At 26.3% G+C, this 16,938-nt stretch overlaps 1 protein-coding gene across 3 annotated transcripts in view; it reads right to left on the bottom strand.

The window, feature by feature from the left end:
* LOC105844625 (tudor domain-containing 6) overlaps positions 1–16,938 on the bottom strand; it is an 82,466-nt gene that overhangs the window by 44,197 nt on the left and 21,331 nt on the right. For all 3 annotated transcript variants that reach the window (XM_065792239.1, XM_065792240.1, XM_065792241.1), the window contains 4 exons: positions 12,412–12,549; positions 6,851–6,941; positions 4,998–5,086; positions 3,028–3,228 (listed from right to left, as the gene is read on the bottom strand). In XM_065792239.1, the coding sequence (XP_065648311.1) occupies positions 3,028–3,228; positions 4,998–5,086; positions 6,851–6,941; positions 12,412–12,549 (519 nt within the window). The remainder of the gene's footprint in view (positions 1–3,027; positions 3,229–4,997; positions 5,087–6,850; positions 6,942–12,411; positions 12,550–16,938) is intronic.

The raw sequence follows: 16,938 nt of genomic DNA, 5'->3' as shown, positions 1-16,938 counted from the left end.
CTTTGGTTCTTTTCTTCGAGTATTGCTGATTTATTTTCTAGTTTCTTATAGCTTCATTTTGCCGCAAAATCTTAAAACGCTTACTATATAAAAATGTGGTCAAATTGTCTAAAAAAATAACTTTAAGCGTGGACATACACAATGCATGCGACCGCACGCGCTTCCTGAAACAGCCTGTATTTAATTCAATACAAATTGCACTGTTTATACAACGGTGTGTATCCATTATAATCGTCTCCTTTGCTGTTTTTCCGTGAATGACCGGAGTAAGAGTATTTCAAAATTTTACGAATTCTTAAAAAAAAAGTAGTTAACTTTCAAAAATTGTAAATATATTTAATTTGGTGATTCTTAATAATACTAAGATTAAATATGATCATTTATTATAATAATTTGCTTATTTTAGATTTTATTAGCATGCATTTTTTCAAAGTGTTGTTTTGCTAAAGAATTATTTCAGCAGGTTGCATTTAAATGTTACTATTTTTTTAATAGATTCATATTTACGAACTAAATACAAATAATATTTGAGAAAAAAAAGTTTGTAAAATTTGAGTTTTGTATGCTTTTTTTATATTTTTTCTTAAAGGACCAAAGTTAAATGGTGACCAAACTTAGGCAATTTTACGGCAATAGAAAATTATTTTATATATGTTTTGTAATTACGTTCAGGTTGAATAATGTTTTTTTTTTAATATTAGGAGAAAAGCAAACAAATCTTTTTTTTTTTTTTTTTAATGTCAAAATAAAAATATTTATATTATAACTTTTTATTTATTTATGTATTTTTCACTAAAAAAAAGAATACATATACAAATTAAAAATAATAACAAATAAATTTATTTAAACATTTTAAAAAATTAAAAAATTTTTTTTAAAATTCTCCTAATAAAAAAAATTTCAGGTATAACCTTTTCAAACTAACGCAACAAACTATAAACTTTTCTGATATTTTTATAATATTAGGCGAACTCTTTTAAATAAAACATAGAAATGAGGTCAAACACCTTTAGATCGGCAGTATATATATATATATATATATATATATATATATATATATATATATATATATATATATATATATATATATATATATATTGCTGATCTAAAGGTGTTTGGTGTTTGACCTATATATTGATATTGATAATGATATATATATATATATATATATATATATATATATATATATATATATATATATATATATATATATATATATATATATATTAAAGGTGTTAAATGCTTAACACCTTTATAAATTCCTCATTATTGGTATCAACAATTTCTACCCTTTAACTTGTGAAAAACAACTCTCATCTCACTATAAGCGCATAACATAAGTCAATTATTATTCATGAAAGGAAATCTTTACTGTTTAATAATAAACAGGTTTGGATGAAAAATCAACCAGTTTATTTGATGCTAGAATGGGTGGGTTTGATGATGTAGAGTTATGTGAATTTGTAGGGATATTCATTCTTTAACAAATTTCAAATTAGCAGTTTTTAAAAATGCTAGCGGTCCACAAATGGAGAGAATTAATAAGCATATCACGCACTTATTTAAGTGTAACGACAATCTTAGCATATCTATACAGAGCAACTTCAAAATTGTTTTCTACCTTTATGTAACTCTTAATCTTCGTGACCAGTCACACCAACCATACTGCAAACATGATAATACTTTAAACTACATACATGCTTAGTCTAAACAACCGCCTAGTATACTAAAACAACAATCTTGCTATGCTGAACTGAGATCTAGATATTCAAGTAGAAAAGAAGTATTCAAGAAAACTGTATCTATTTATACTGAAGCACTACGAATGTACTTCAAAAGCAATCTCCTATCAACCTAACTTAAAACAATAAAAACAACTTAAAAGAACTTAAGATGGTACAACTTAAAATAATTTAAAACGGTAGATTTAAAATAATCTGGTACAATCCTCTTTTTAGCACAAATGTCAACACAAATATAGGGAAATGCTTTTTAAACTTGATTCCCAAACATTTTCAAATTAACCACTAACTACACAAAAACACTGTAAAAATCAGCTACAGTTGAATGCTGAACATGAAATCATTAACTAACATACACAACAAGCGCATCCTAAACAAAAATCCAACCATCAATAAAAATAACTGCAACTTTCTTTATTAAAACCATTGTTCCTTTCACAATAACTGCTTGAGCAACAATATTGTAAATCAAACATTTATTACTTTAGATTAATAAAATATAAAAAAACTAAAATTATATCAAAATGTCAACAAAGACATAAATTCCTACTTTGTCAATTCGACACAAGCTAAAATTAACTTTTTAATGTCAGATTCCAGTATCTTTTAATTTGTATTTTTAACAGTTTTTTAACTTTCTTGATTTAAAAATATATGACAGATGATTTCCGTCAGGCACAAAAATCTGAGTACCAACAAAAAAGATGTATTTTTTTATTTTAATATATTTTTTATTTATATATATATATATATATATATATATATATATATATATATATATATATATATATATATATATATATATATATATATATATATATATATATACATATACATATATATATATATAATGGATCTAAGAGTTCTCTAACTTAAACAATACTTTAGAAAGACTTTTTTTTAATTTCAGTTGACTTCCTTAAGGCCATAAAGGCCACTACAATCAAGGAAGCTACTTTTAGCTATGGATACAACCCTCTCTTAACTCTAAATCCTTGAAACACGAATCTTGACGAACAAGGCCCCTGTGCGGAGAAACAAGTTGAGCGCAGTACTACCAGGGACATGATGGGGATTGATCTCGGAACTTCTTGTTTATGAGGCGAGCGCTCTACCATTACACCAACACCGCATCAAAAACAAAATAGAAAACACGAATAATTTAAAAATAAACAAATAAAACTTTGTAAAAAAATTTGTGAAACTAATTTTTCAAAAATGTTTTTAAATACAAACTTTTAACAACATTAAGTATAAAAAGTATATATCTAAAAAAAAAAATTACCTGTTTTCTTGATCATGACTTTCACCAGAACTTAATCCATCTAGACCGCTATCACCCCATAGAATTTTTTCTTTATTCATTGATTGGTGGTTTCTTCCAGTAGATAACTTTACACCTAATGTGTACTTGCCACCATAAACAAATCCGTTAAATTTTGAGATAGCAGCTTCAGCATCTCGCACATTACGGTAAGAAACAAAGCTAAATATATAAATTTGAAACTTAATTTTTTTTTCTCAAATTATCTAATTAAGTAATTAAAAATAACTAGAATGGCATAATTCAAAATATTGAAATGCTAAAAATTTTTTTTAAATTGTCAGTTTTCAGGTATAAAGTAAAAACCAACTAGGGCAATTCTGGGCAGTATGCAACAACAGGGAAGATAAGACCAACTTTCAGGGACAATTCTTTCTTGTGATAGTAATCATCGTAGTCCTTCATTAATTTAAAGCATTTAGTTTGAGGTTTTACTTGCTAAGAACACCTAATACACTAACAAACTAACACACAATTTTGTGGAATGTTTAATTTATTTAATGACATAATATCTAGTATTTTTGTGACTTAGTGAAGCCATTTTTTTTTTTAACGCATTTCTTAGTGAAGACAAGATCAATGCAAGTCATATTCTTGATAAATGTTGAAAAGTACCTGTGTCACCTGATTATTTTTAGAAAAAAGACTTATTATTTATCCAAATAAAAAAAAACTTAGGTTGATTTTTGAGGTAGGAATTTTATATTTTTAACACAGTCTTTGTGAGAAAGATAAGACAGTCCATTACTTAGTTGTTTTAATTTTTAGATACTCTGATATATACTCCGAAAAGTCAAAAAACTTTTTGAAAACATTTTATGGTTTTTATGATGGCTTGAAATAACAAATGAAAGACAAAACATGGAAGTTTTGATGAATGATGAATATTTGGTTCCAAAATATTCTCTTAACAAAAGAGGTAATGAATCAATAAAAACAATGGCGGTTGATAAACCACACATAAAATTGCTTGGTTTTTACAGAAAAGAGATATCTGATGTCCAAGAAAAAGTTTTGGCACAGTAAATAATCGAAATGGACTTTGATGGACTATCAATTAATGAACTTCAAAGGGAGGTGCATGACTACGTTGTACACAATAAAATAAACCATCCATTAATATCAATACTGAAAAGAAACTTGCAGGTCGAGACTTTATAGCTGGATTTTTGAAACAACAGGTCGAGAGAACACATGTTAATCTAGATTTGTGAACACATGTTAATCTAGATTCATCGAAGTTGTAGATGCAATTTGCTTCAAATTGGTTTTCCAAATATATCAAAAATTTTCCAAATTATCAAAATCTTTGAACAGCAGCTTTATTTAAACCAAAGACTCGATTTATTAAAGAAACTAGCAGGTAGAGACTTTATAGCTGGATTTTTGAAACAACCCGTTTTGTCTATTCGAAAACCTGAGTCAGTATCAATAAATCGAGTTTTTGGTTTAAATAAAGCTGCTGTTCAAAGATTTTGATAATTTGGAAAACCAATTTGAAGCAAATTGCATCTACAACTTCGATGAATTTAGATTAACATATGTTCACAAGCCTTTAAAAGTAATAGCTCATTAAGGGAATAAGTGAAAAGTTGCACATTTTTTTATTAGCCTGGGTGAAACACCAAGTTATTATTATTATTATTTTTTGTGTATATTTATTTTTGATTTGTGTTATCTATATTTTTACAATTGTATTTTTAATCTGATATTTTAGAGTGAAGAGCTTATTTTTATATTATATAGCTTTTTTATATAATTTTTTACACTTAGTTAAAAATTATATAAAAAATATTTGAATCTTGGTGTTATTTCATTACATAAAACATTCTTATGGGAAGAGAGCAGATTTAATAAAAATATTGTTTTAAGATCCACCCTAATGTATACAAAAAAAAAATGCAAACCAAAAGTTTTACATTAAATCTTACCCATAAGTAGTATTTTTGTCAGAAATCGATTTTGATCTTTTCACATTGTAACAATCTCCAACTGAAGAAAATAAGTTTGCAAGACCTTCCTACAAATATTGTAAATAAAAGATATTTAATATAAGAACCATTAATTTTACACTATAATTATTTTACACTATAAAAATACACTAACAGTTTTTGAACTTACTTGTGCCAAGTAACCGAGTACCGAGTTTCATTGTTAAAATATTATTCAATTTCACTTTAATTAAGTTTAGGTTCTGGAAGGGGTAATTTGGTAAGGAATTTTTTTAATGTAAATAACCTTTTTTCAAAGCATCAGTACGGCTTTATTGAGAAATAAATTTGAATAACTATTCTTATTGAGACAGCAGACACAATTTTGTATTATTTGTATTTTGTCTTAGGATATATTCCTGAGATAAAAAATATGATATTTGAATTAAGGCAGCATTTGATTTTGTGCCACATAAAAGATTATTGATAAAACTTAAATGTTATTTCTGGTTCATTATTAATATGAATTGAAACATTTACTAAGAATAGAAGACAAAGAAATATATTTAGTGGTGTGCCGAAGAGCTCTGTAATTGGCCCTTTACTATCTAATGCTTAACTGTTTATTTAATATTATTTCAATTCTTCACTAATTTTTTTTAAATAATCTTTTAATGTTTCAATAATTTAAGAATTCTAGTGGCTTTAGTATGCTATTTATCGCATACCATATTTATGTAAACATAAGGTTTGCAAAAGTGCTTCTTCCTATATAGGATCATCAAACTCATTTTTATTATAAATAGCGATTCCATAGTGCAACATAAAATATTTGATGTTTGACAAATTAACTTGCTATTTTCATGAACTCTTTTATCCTCTTAACTCTTTCCAACCATGTATAGAAAGTACTAAGTTTTATGTTACTTCACTATTATTCTTGTCTTGAGACCATTATTGATAAAAAATCTTGCCATAAGAAAATTTTTTCAAAAACTTTTTTTTGAAGGTAAGGATTCTTAAGTAACAAAACACATTAAATTTGTTTGTAACTTTTCATACAGACTAAAAAAAGTGATGAGAAATGAAATGGGGAACCTTTTTAACATTTATACATAATTTCTTAGTTCTCAGCGTTTAAAAACCTTAAGTTTGGTTTATTAAGAAGAAACTTGTTATAATATGTTTTATGTTAACATGGTACTTGGGATTTTTGTGAAAAAATTATGTATATTATTCTTTTTTTTTTCCACGTATGTATTGTTTTAATTTTTTGTGCATGATTTTTAATGTTTTCTGATCTTATTTCGGTGCCATTACACAGCCAATTTTCAATACTAAAGTACTAGACACCTTGTCAAAAAATTATCAGTTTTTCCAGCATGAAAAATGCAATAAATTTCAATCCACCAAACTTATGTTAAATAATATACAATAATTGATGTTTCTAATATACATCAACAGTATAATAACTTATAAGTATGCAAATGAATCTTTTTTTATCTTTTTAAAAATTTTTAATGGCAAAATAAGCTTAATATTATTTTATTAGAAATTCTTTGCATATTTCAATCATTTTCAATTTGTTGCGCATGGTTAACCTCAGATTATCATAATTTTTAAAATATTTCAAGTTTTTTTATTTTTTAAATGTAAAAAAAAGAGCAGTTTTTACCCTTTTTTTTTTAAAGTTAATGTCCATGATTTCACAATATTAAATATATATCTTATCAGAATAGTTAAGCAACTTTAAATTGCACAATAAATAATTATCTAAATAATACAACTAATAAAAATACAACTAAGTTAAATATAAAACCAAAAACTTATAACAAAATCAAAAAGGTACAAACCTCAGTCATTGATAAAGGAATGTTGTATACATGAAGTCGCACTTCGTCTACGCCACATTTAGTAGGAGATATTTTTTCGGAACCATCTAAACTAAAATACAAAAAACAAGTAGAATTTTATCAAAAATTCAAAACCAACCAACTCCTAACTATAGTAAGCAAGTTTTGAATATAAAAAATTATTTAAAAAAAATGTCTAAACAAATTAGAGAAATAGTTGTTTGCAAAGATCTGACTTGTCAAATTTTTATAAATAGATATTTTTCAGAAAGTAAGGTTATAGGAGACTTTTGAATAATCTTTAATTGTATAAATAATAAAGGCAGGTAACAATCCTTCTTTCACATGCAGGTCGGATTTTGGGCAAAATTAGCAAAGAACTTTTCTTATATGACTTGTTATTCAGCTAAGTTTTATTCTTTTATATTAACTGTTTTTATTTTCTCAACAATCAGTGCTTTAGAAATATTTTTTGATTGTTTCTACTACTCACATTTTCTGCTTTATACAAGATGCATGTCTTTTATCATCCTTTATGTCAATATTTTTTTATTTAAATATCGTACCATTTATTTAAATATTGTACAATTGAGATTCATGGTACATGCAAAAATTATAAGAGGTAAAAATAAAAAAATAAAAATCTTTTTATACACAAATATATCGTACAGTATTAACACAAAGCATACAAATGTAGAAAACAATGAGTTAAAACTTAAAAAAAATAAAAGAATGCAGAAAAGTTAAACAATTAAAATTGCTTAACAGTCTCAACAAACTTTGTTTAAAATACTTAAAAAGTAAAAACTATGACAATAACCACGGGTAAAAATCAACTGACAACTTGCTGACATGATTGCAATTGATATTCAGACTTATATATGAAGACCTCAGACTTCGAAGACTGCTATGCATTTTTGTTTGTCTTTACTATTTTATTCCAAGTGAGAAATGCATTAAAAATTAAATATTTCAAAACTAATACATTTACCAGACGAAAATCTAAATTATACATCATAGATCATCAAGATCATATTTTAAAAATCCGGAAAATCGTTTGGGTAAATTCTCCAGAAAATCTGGAATATATTTGGAATATATTGCAACTTAGCTAAAAGCATAATTAAGAGGAAAAAAAGGAATTATTTTCTTAATTTTGTTTTTAACTGAGTTGCTTCCAAGTTTTTGTTAAACTTTACCCACTTTTGTATAAGTGAGAAAGTTTAAAAAACAAATATATTATAAAAAATATATACCTAAACTTGTATGTATGGAAAACTTTTCAGATTTTCCATACATACAAGTTTTTTTCAGATATCCGGAAAAACTAAAAGTTAAGAAAAATATCAGGAGTTCCGGAAAATCTGGAAAAAGATAATCCCCAAAACATAATGATGATTTACCTGTTACAACTGCAACATGAATATTATTGAATTGGTTTTAGAATTTTCAAAAAGTTCTCAACAAAAAGATCCAATAGAATTGAGTTCAGATTTATATAAAGTAAAAAAATCTTGATTTTGATTTTTTTTAATGTTATGAAACTTTTAATAAAAATGAACACTTTAGCTAGAAACACACCATCTTTAGTTACTAACACGGTATCTTCAGTTATGTAAGAAACAAAAAAAAAAACATTATCTAAGATTATCATTTGATTTTAAAAAAATGAAAAGATAATCATTCTTAGAAAAAAAAGGTTTACTTTTTTCTTTGCGGATTATTCAGATATTGATTTCTTATTAAATGATATAACTGTCTACTGTATTTTGCCTGCCTCTATTTTATGATTTATTTATACTGCTATCAAATTTTATTAAAATTTTATCAATTTTAATACTTAAAACGAAAACTACTTTATTGTTTTGATATTAAATGATCTCAAACTTTTGAGATTATTAAACAATTTAAACAATAAAATAGAGAGATCATAAGAATTTAAGTAAATAAATATTTGCTCAAATACTTATGATCGCTATTTATTATTTAGACTTTAAAAGAAATGTTATCATTTCTAGTTATTTCAAATTCATTTCATTCAAAAAAAATTCAATTCATTTGTAAAAAATTTATTAACATTTATTAAACTAATTAAAAATTTTCTATGACTTTTAAGTCAGAAAAAATCCAAAATTATTTGGTATTTTTTAACATTCTGTATTTGTTTATTCAATAATATTTTTGTGTTATTTATTCAATAATATTTTTGTGCCATTTTTATACTCTAAATTAAAATTGTTATGGCCTCAAAACAATTTTTATTACAATAATCATTTAGTTGTAATTTTTCTTGGTATTTGGTTTAAAACTGACTTATTTTATTTAGAGAAATTACATATAATTCTTGTTATAAAAACTTTTGATTTTCAAAAGCTACCTATTATGAAATGTTCTCAATTAGAAATATATCAAATTTAGAAACATTTTGATAAAATAAAATAAAATGTGTGATTTTTGCTGATCAACATTTATTTCTTAGTAAACTGTTTATCTTGGTAGATTTTTAAAACTTAAATGAAAATAACAATTTTTATAAATTTTATAAGCTTTTTCAAATTTTATATTTTAAATAATTTGCTTTTGGGGTTAAAAAAATGTATCAAGTTAGACTAAAGTTATAACTTTAGTCTAACTTGATAACTTTTAAAAATAGGGATTTTAATTTGAGTCCAATTTGTATAATGCCCAATTAATTAAAAGCTCTACACTTTAATATAAGTATGCTCATGATTTTTGAGGAAAAAAAATCACACAATTTAATGCATTTTATACTTCTGTTAATTTTAGGGTTGGCAAAAAAACAAAAAAACCCAAATATATTCAGGTTTTTTTTAAATATAATACTTTACAACTGATAAGTCTGATTTTAACTCTTATAAATGCTTTATAAGAAATTGCAACTTAAATACTGTAAGTACTCTTGTATACTCTGTATTTATATACAAAATGGTATTTAGAACATAACTTTTAGAACATAAACTCCTAACAGAATTATCCAAAACCGATAATTATTATTGTAGCAAGCTGGTAATTTATTATTTTTTAAACCATATAGCAAGTTAAAAATTAAAAAATATTATTGAAATATATATTAAAATAATAGGGTAAACTAGTTAAATATTTATAAACGAAATAAAAATCATTCTATTAACTAAATTTCAAAGTACCAGAGATTACTAGTTATTTAATATATGCCCTCTCCTTCTTAATGCTTACATGACTGAACAAGCGTTTTAGATCTATCATTTTATATTGGTATTTGATCTTTATTTTGTAAAGTTTATGTTATAAACTGCAAAATTCAGCTACAAGCAGAACACTATATATAAAAGTTGTTAAACTTTATTCACAGTCTGGAAGTAGAAATTTGTCTGGCAAAAAAAGTTATGTTACAATTTACTAGGCTGTGGACTTATCCCTGTGAATTACATACAACCTTAATAGATATGTTAAAAAATACATATGTTATGTGCATGCAAGTTTGCAACATGTTTGCTTGTTCAGGAGAACATGTTGGAAGCTTGTATGCACTTCAAAAGGACAAGGTTTGGTGAAATGATACTCATGCTTATCTGTCTATTTTACAGGTTTTAAAAATTTAATATCAGCTAAAAGTTTTTAATATGGATCATCAATTGGGGTGACTATAAACAGCAGGTTGAAAATGAACATCAGTATTAAGTTTAATAAAAAAGTGAAGAAATAGACACAATAGAGATTAATAGAGATATATATTGTGTTACTTAGATTCAGTTGCAAAACTGAGGTGATAAAATGTCTTCCAGGAAAAAAATAAAGAACCTGGTGGTAAAGACACCAAAATGGTTCTTAACAAATATTCTTTAAAACAGTATTCTTAAGAACAATCTAAACTTAGGCATAAGTCCATTTATGAATCTAGCCATAATCTAAAGAACAAAAACATGAAGTGTTCAACGTAACCCCAAATTGGCTGATTCTCACCCCATTTTAAAAATACGAACATGATCATATAAAATAAGAAAATTAAGATATTTAATGCATAGTGTTGATTAGGCCTAGGAATTTTTTGGGAAACTAGATAGTATAACGTTCCGTTAAAAAAAAGTAGCAATTAGGCTAACAGTTTTCTTTTGATGCAAAAATGTTTAAAAAGTGTTAATAGCCATCCCAATTGGCAATAATACATGTTAAAAATATTCTGAACATGTTTTTAATTTAATGCAATTAACTAACATTGCTTATAGTTATTGGAGGCCCCTTGGGCACCATAGATTTAATGTAGTTGTAGACTAGTGGTAAAACATTAGGCTCACAATCAAGAGGTTGAGATTCAAATCTACCCTGCGCCCTTTGAAATTACTGCATTAAATCTGTTTCTCCACACATCACCTCCCTATCAGTAGCAAAGCTGAAACTTGGGTTCAGTGACACATTTTTCAGTAGTCATGGTGTTGTGAGAGGAAGATCCGAGTTTAACCATGATTAATCTCGTATCTACAATGGTATATCTGTGCATGCCTATCCCTATTCAGCGCCACTAGAAACTTGGATCAGCAATCAAGGCTAATGTATGACAGAACTCCATGGATAAGGAGACATAAAGATCTTATCCAAACGCATTATAAGAGGTTATGGGGTCAAAACCTCCATAATTCTGGTGCACCTATTTGACCATTATGAGCAATAAAAGACAATAAGTGAAAGACCCTTGATTGGGGATATAATTGTCAATAAAGAAAAAGAAGGAGCTGATTGTGCTGAAGTGTGAGTAGTTAAACACTCAGGAGCCAAGGATATTTGGTCCCTTATCCTGTGTGTTTTTTGAAATTTAAGAGCAGAAAAAATTTTTTTTGTACACTTACAATAATAAAAATTTGGAATTTTGATCAGTTTTTAAAAAAAACCATAAAAAACCCTGAGTTTTTTCCAACCCTGGTTAATTTTATTAAGCAGCTAATAAATTAGTATCAGTAAAAATCTTTTTCTATCCATCTTATATTGGCACCAGCAACTCATACGCAACTAATACACCACTAATCCATTAAACATTATTTAAACAAAAAGTTTAACTGAATAAAATTATAACCATTTAGTTAAGACAGTATATAACTGTTAAAATCAGCATGTCAACAATTTTAGAAATTTGAATTGGCACATGCTGTAAAACCAAGTTGAACTATTTACACTAAAACTGAAAAAACCTCTGGGCTATTTTAAAACCAAAGGCTGGCACACCATGTCTTAAAAAGAACATAAAAATTAGCTGAAAATCTTGCTTTGGAAACTTGGACTCAAATTAATGAAAAAAATTAACAAAAAAGTAAATGATTTGAAATAACTTTTTTTTTATTATTTATGTATTTATGCCTCCCAAAGGTTTACTTGGGAATCATAGTAAGCATAAATCCTGAAATGCTTACAAAAAAGCTGACCATAACCCCTTAATGATTGTTTTGGATTAGAATATTAAAAGTAATTGATATTTTTTGATATAGATTTATATTTTAAAAAATCAAACAGAGTTAATAGACCTTTTCATAATAGCATAAAATTTGCATTAAAAGCTGAAAATAACCAACCTTTTGGTAGGGCAATGTCTTTCAACTGGATTATCGTCATATTTCTGTTCCTTGTAAGAATTGAAATGCTTTTGTTCATATGATATTTTCATTGGGTCCCAGTTATTGAAATTATCTTCATCTGACATGATCAACTTTCTGTTTAAAGGAAAATATTTTTAAAAATTTCTAAAAATTAACAAATATAAATTTTTATAAAAAACTTAAAAAACTTTTTTTGTAAATTCTTTTATAAATTTTTTAAATTTTGATAAGAAAGAATTTATTTCAAATTTAGAAAATGAAAGCTTTGCAATAAGAATATTAACCAAGAACAAAGATCAACGATGGAAATTTCCGGAAATTTTCAAAAAATTTTATAATTATGAATTTATAAATTTTTTATAATGGGTAAAGTTTTCTATAAAATTTTATATACTACCAATATTTTACCATAAAATTATCCATAACAACCGCCTAAATGTCTTATTTAGGCGGTTGTTATGGATAATTTTATGGTAAAATATTGTGAAGCAGATTATAAAAATTTTAGAAAGCCCTCTTTGAAAAACACTTTTTTTGGTATTTTGTTGAGTTTTTTATTGTAACTTCGAACAGCAACAATGATAAATTGTTTTTTCAAAATTTTTAAAAATTGTTTTATTTTTTTATTTGTTAAGCATACTAACATTCAGTGCCGTAGAAAGTTTAAGGCTAAACATTATCCCTAAAGGGGGAGGGGTATTTTTTAATGTCTATTAAATTTGCCTAAGTTACTGAAAACTGTAAAATTATATGTAATAATACTTGATTGAATATTTTACAGTATTTTACAATTTGTTCTTGATTTATGACATTGATTAATGGAAGGAAAAAAGTAAAGAAATTAACTACTTAAAAATTCCAATTTCAATGCTAAGCTTTTTTAAACTTTTTTAAAATTATTTAATTCCTTTTAAAACTCGACTCTTAAAAGCACTTATATAACCCATATTAACTTGGGCAGTATTATGTGTCTGAACTCAAATAATTTCAGAATAAATTATCTTCCTATTTTAGTTTATTGATTTAATAACAAAGTTCAATTAATGTAAAATGATTAAACTGAAAGAATATGGACCAAATTATGCTAACCAATCCATTAACAAAGAAAAAACTAGTATATGAGAAAAATGCAGGAATTAGTTTACACAACGCCCTGCATAATAGTTTTAAGACCATAGCACTCTTAGGTGCAAATATAAATGTTAAGCTACTCGTTAACGTTAACGACGAATAAATTATATTTCATAATGAAAATGAGTTTAGCTTTAGGAATCGCTCAAAGACAACAGCATAAAAAAACAGCAATACATAAGAAATAAGTAAAAAATCAAGGTTACCTGAATTTTTAAAATGTCTAATTTTGGACAATGTTTTGGGTTCAAAAGTTTTTCTTTTCTTTTCACACTTGTTTTTAATTCAAAACAACAAAACTTTACTCAGATTTACTATTTTTCCGGTTACTACCACCCGGCCCTCTTTACATCCGGGCCCCAGTGCTACAGTATTGCCATCCCTCCCCACCTCCCTTGTGGGGGCCATGAGTATCATACCAAGCAAATTAATTTATTATTTTACTGAATATTCAGATCATATGTGTTTTCTAATGTCATTTTTAGATAAGTTAAAATCTAACACAGCTTGTGCATGTACCTTGTATAAAAATGTTTTAAAATGCAATCTTTACACGTTTGAATATAAACAAAGTTTGAATATCTAAAAAATACTCTATTCTTTGTCTTACATGAATATTTTGGACTGTAGTTGAGAGAGAAAAAAGCTAGAAACTAGAACTCAGAAAACATCTACTTTCATTGTTCCACAAAAGTAATGTAAAATATGTAAAAGTAATATATAACAACTTGAGTATTTTATTGTTTTTTTTTAAAACTGAGCGATTCTTAAATTGATAAATTTGATTATAAAAATTTGACTTTAAGATGAGTAAATTTCACTTATGGGTCTTCATTATTTTATATTTTTGGTTGAAATATTTAAAGAATATCCAAATACTACAACAATAAAACATGCAAAACTTTTATAACTTCTTGACAAAGAAAATCGTATTTCTATGATTAAACAGTTTTAATGATTTTGTAATAGGCTTTATACTTGTTTTTTCTCTGCTGATTTTTTCTTATGAAAGCTCCCCTTCTATTACGTTGCAGTAAATAAATTTTGTAATAACAAAAGAAATTAAATAAACAAATAGCATGGTTGTTTTATAAATGTATTTAACACATTTAATGCCCATCTGAATTGTTTCCTTTATATTTCCCAATATCCAACATCAATACTAATTACTAATTATCAAAAAATTTTGTTAAAAAGTTCAGTAAATTACGTATGTGCTAGCCCACAAGCTTTTGTAGCATCTCCAATAATAATAGTTCATCAGGAAATAAACTATCAGGTTTAAATGCATAATTTGGAGAATCAAACAAAAGTGCAGTCTACTTCAATGGGGTAGTAAAAGCAACAAATTATTTTATATTTGAACATTAGTATTACTTTTTTTTAAATTGTTAAAGAAAAAAAAAAAAAAAGTACAAATAAATAGCAATTAAATTTCTGGTTTTCCTGTTCATTGATAAAAAAGAGTAAAGTTTAGCAAAAGCATTTGAAAAATAAATTTTAAAATTGTCTGTATTTCTTGCACAAATAATAAAGTATTTTCTTAATATACTGACTAACAAAAGTCGCAAATAAATTGTATATCAAAATATGTCTTTATTTTTGTCATATTCTTATCTGCTGTTATCCTTGACTTGTATCTATTTTATATGGTTGATCTAAAAAAAAAAAAAAACAAACGAAATGGTAAGTAACGTTACTAAAAAAACTGAAAGTCAAGTCAATGTTCCCTTAAAACTGTGTTATGAAACAAATAACATGAAAAAGAAGGCTGATAACTTTGATGAAATTATGAGCTTGATAAAAGAAAAAATTCTATGTTCTGACAAAAGGACTATAGTTCAACTTCTAACACTGGCGCCCCCAATTTGTTTGATATTAGAACTACAAAATAACTTTGCATTTACAGAATACCAAGCAAAGATGTCTGGACAAATTTTTAATAAAAAAGGATTGTTAGCTATCTCTCTGTTATATTAAGGTAAAGTCTTACACAAAGAAATAGAAGACTCTGTTAAATTTTTTATGACTCAAGTGTTTTATGCAGAACTATGCCTCAAGTGTTTTATGTAGAATGATGCCTGAAAAAAAAGATAATCAAAGCATTTAAAAGAACTTCCATAAACAAAAAAAACTACTTTTGTGTAATTTAAAGGAACTATATGAATTATACAAAGAAAACAATCCAGAAATACAAATAAGTTACTCAAAATTTGACTCATTTAGACCAAAGTGGTGCATTTTGCCAGGTGCAAGTAGTACACATTCTGTTTGTGTTTGTTCTTATCACCAAAACGCCATATTGTTAGTAGATGCCTTAAATATTGGAATAAAGTATAAGGATTTACTATCAAAAATTGTTTGCTCAGTAGAAAACAAAGAATGCATGCTTGCACAGTGTGATAATTATCCTGGTAAAGAACCCCTCATCAAGTATTTGCATGAGATTGTTAGAGAATACGAAAATGATTTTGAGATACACTACAAGCAATGGCAAACAACTGATTGTGCAACACTATTGAGTTCAATAGCAGATGTTCCAACATTTGTTGAACTATTAGTATCTTGCTTTGAAAAGCTACAACCTCATTCTTTTATTGTTCACTCTCAATCACAGTACCTTAACCAACTAAAACAAAATATGGATCAATTAAACGTTATCATTATTTGCAACTTTGCTGAAAATTATGCTTTTGAAGCCCAAGATGAAATACAAAGCTATCATTGGAACGCCCAACAATGTTCTTTACATCCATTAATGGTATACTAAAAAAAATGATAAAGGTGTACTGAAACATATTTCTTACTGTTTTATATCAGACAACATTACACATGATGTAACTTAAGTGTAAAAAATATTCCAACTAACTATGCCAATATTAAAAACAAAATTTCCTAATCTGTCCAAATTACATTTATTGACTGATGGTTGCGCAGGACAGTACAAAAATTGTAAAAGCTTTTACAATCTATGCCAACTAGAGAGCAAATTTGCCCTTAAAGTTGAATAGAACTTTTTTGCCACGTCTCATGGAAAGTCACCATCTGATAGGATTGGCAGTACTGTAAAAAGGTTAACAGACAAGAAAGTTTAAAACGGCCATACAGAAACCAAATTATCACATCAGAAGCTATGAATGAATATTTTAATGAGAAAATCAAGGTTGTTAACTTCATTTGTGTAGTGTAGTACGGACACTAATTATACAATAATCCTAACTTAAAAAGAAACAAAATATATTTCAACTTGATACTGTCACTTTAGGAGGTTAGGTAGCTGCAGTCTATATTTTAACTGGCCTGAAAGAGATGACTACTGTTTTATTCCCAACACTAATATATTGAAAAAACTATCTGTTCCACAAGCTTACT

This window comes from Hydra vulgaris, chromosome 03, assembly GCF_038396675.1.
Source record: "Hydra vulgaris chromosome 03, alternate assembly HydraT2T_AEP".
Lineage (NCBI taxonomy): Eukaryota > Metazoa > Cnidaria > Hydrozoa > Anthoathecata > Hydridae > Hydra > Hydra vulgaris.
The sequence above is the reverse complement of the archived record's forward strand: the minus strand, read 5'-3'. Positions and strand labels throughout refer to the sequence as shown.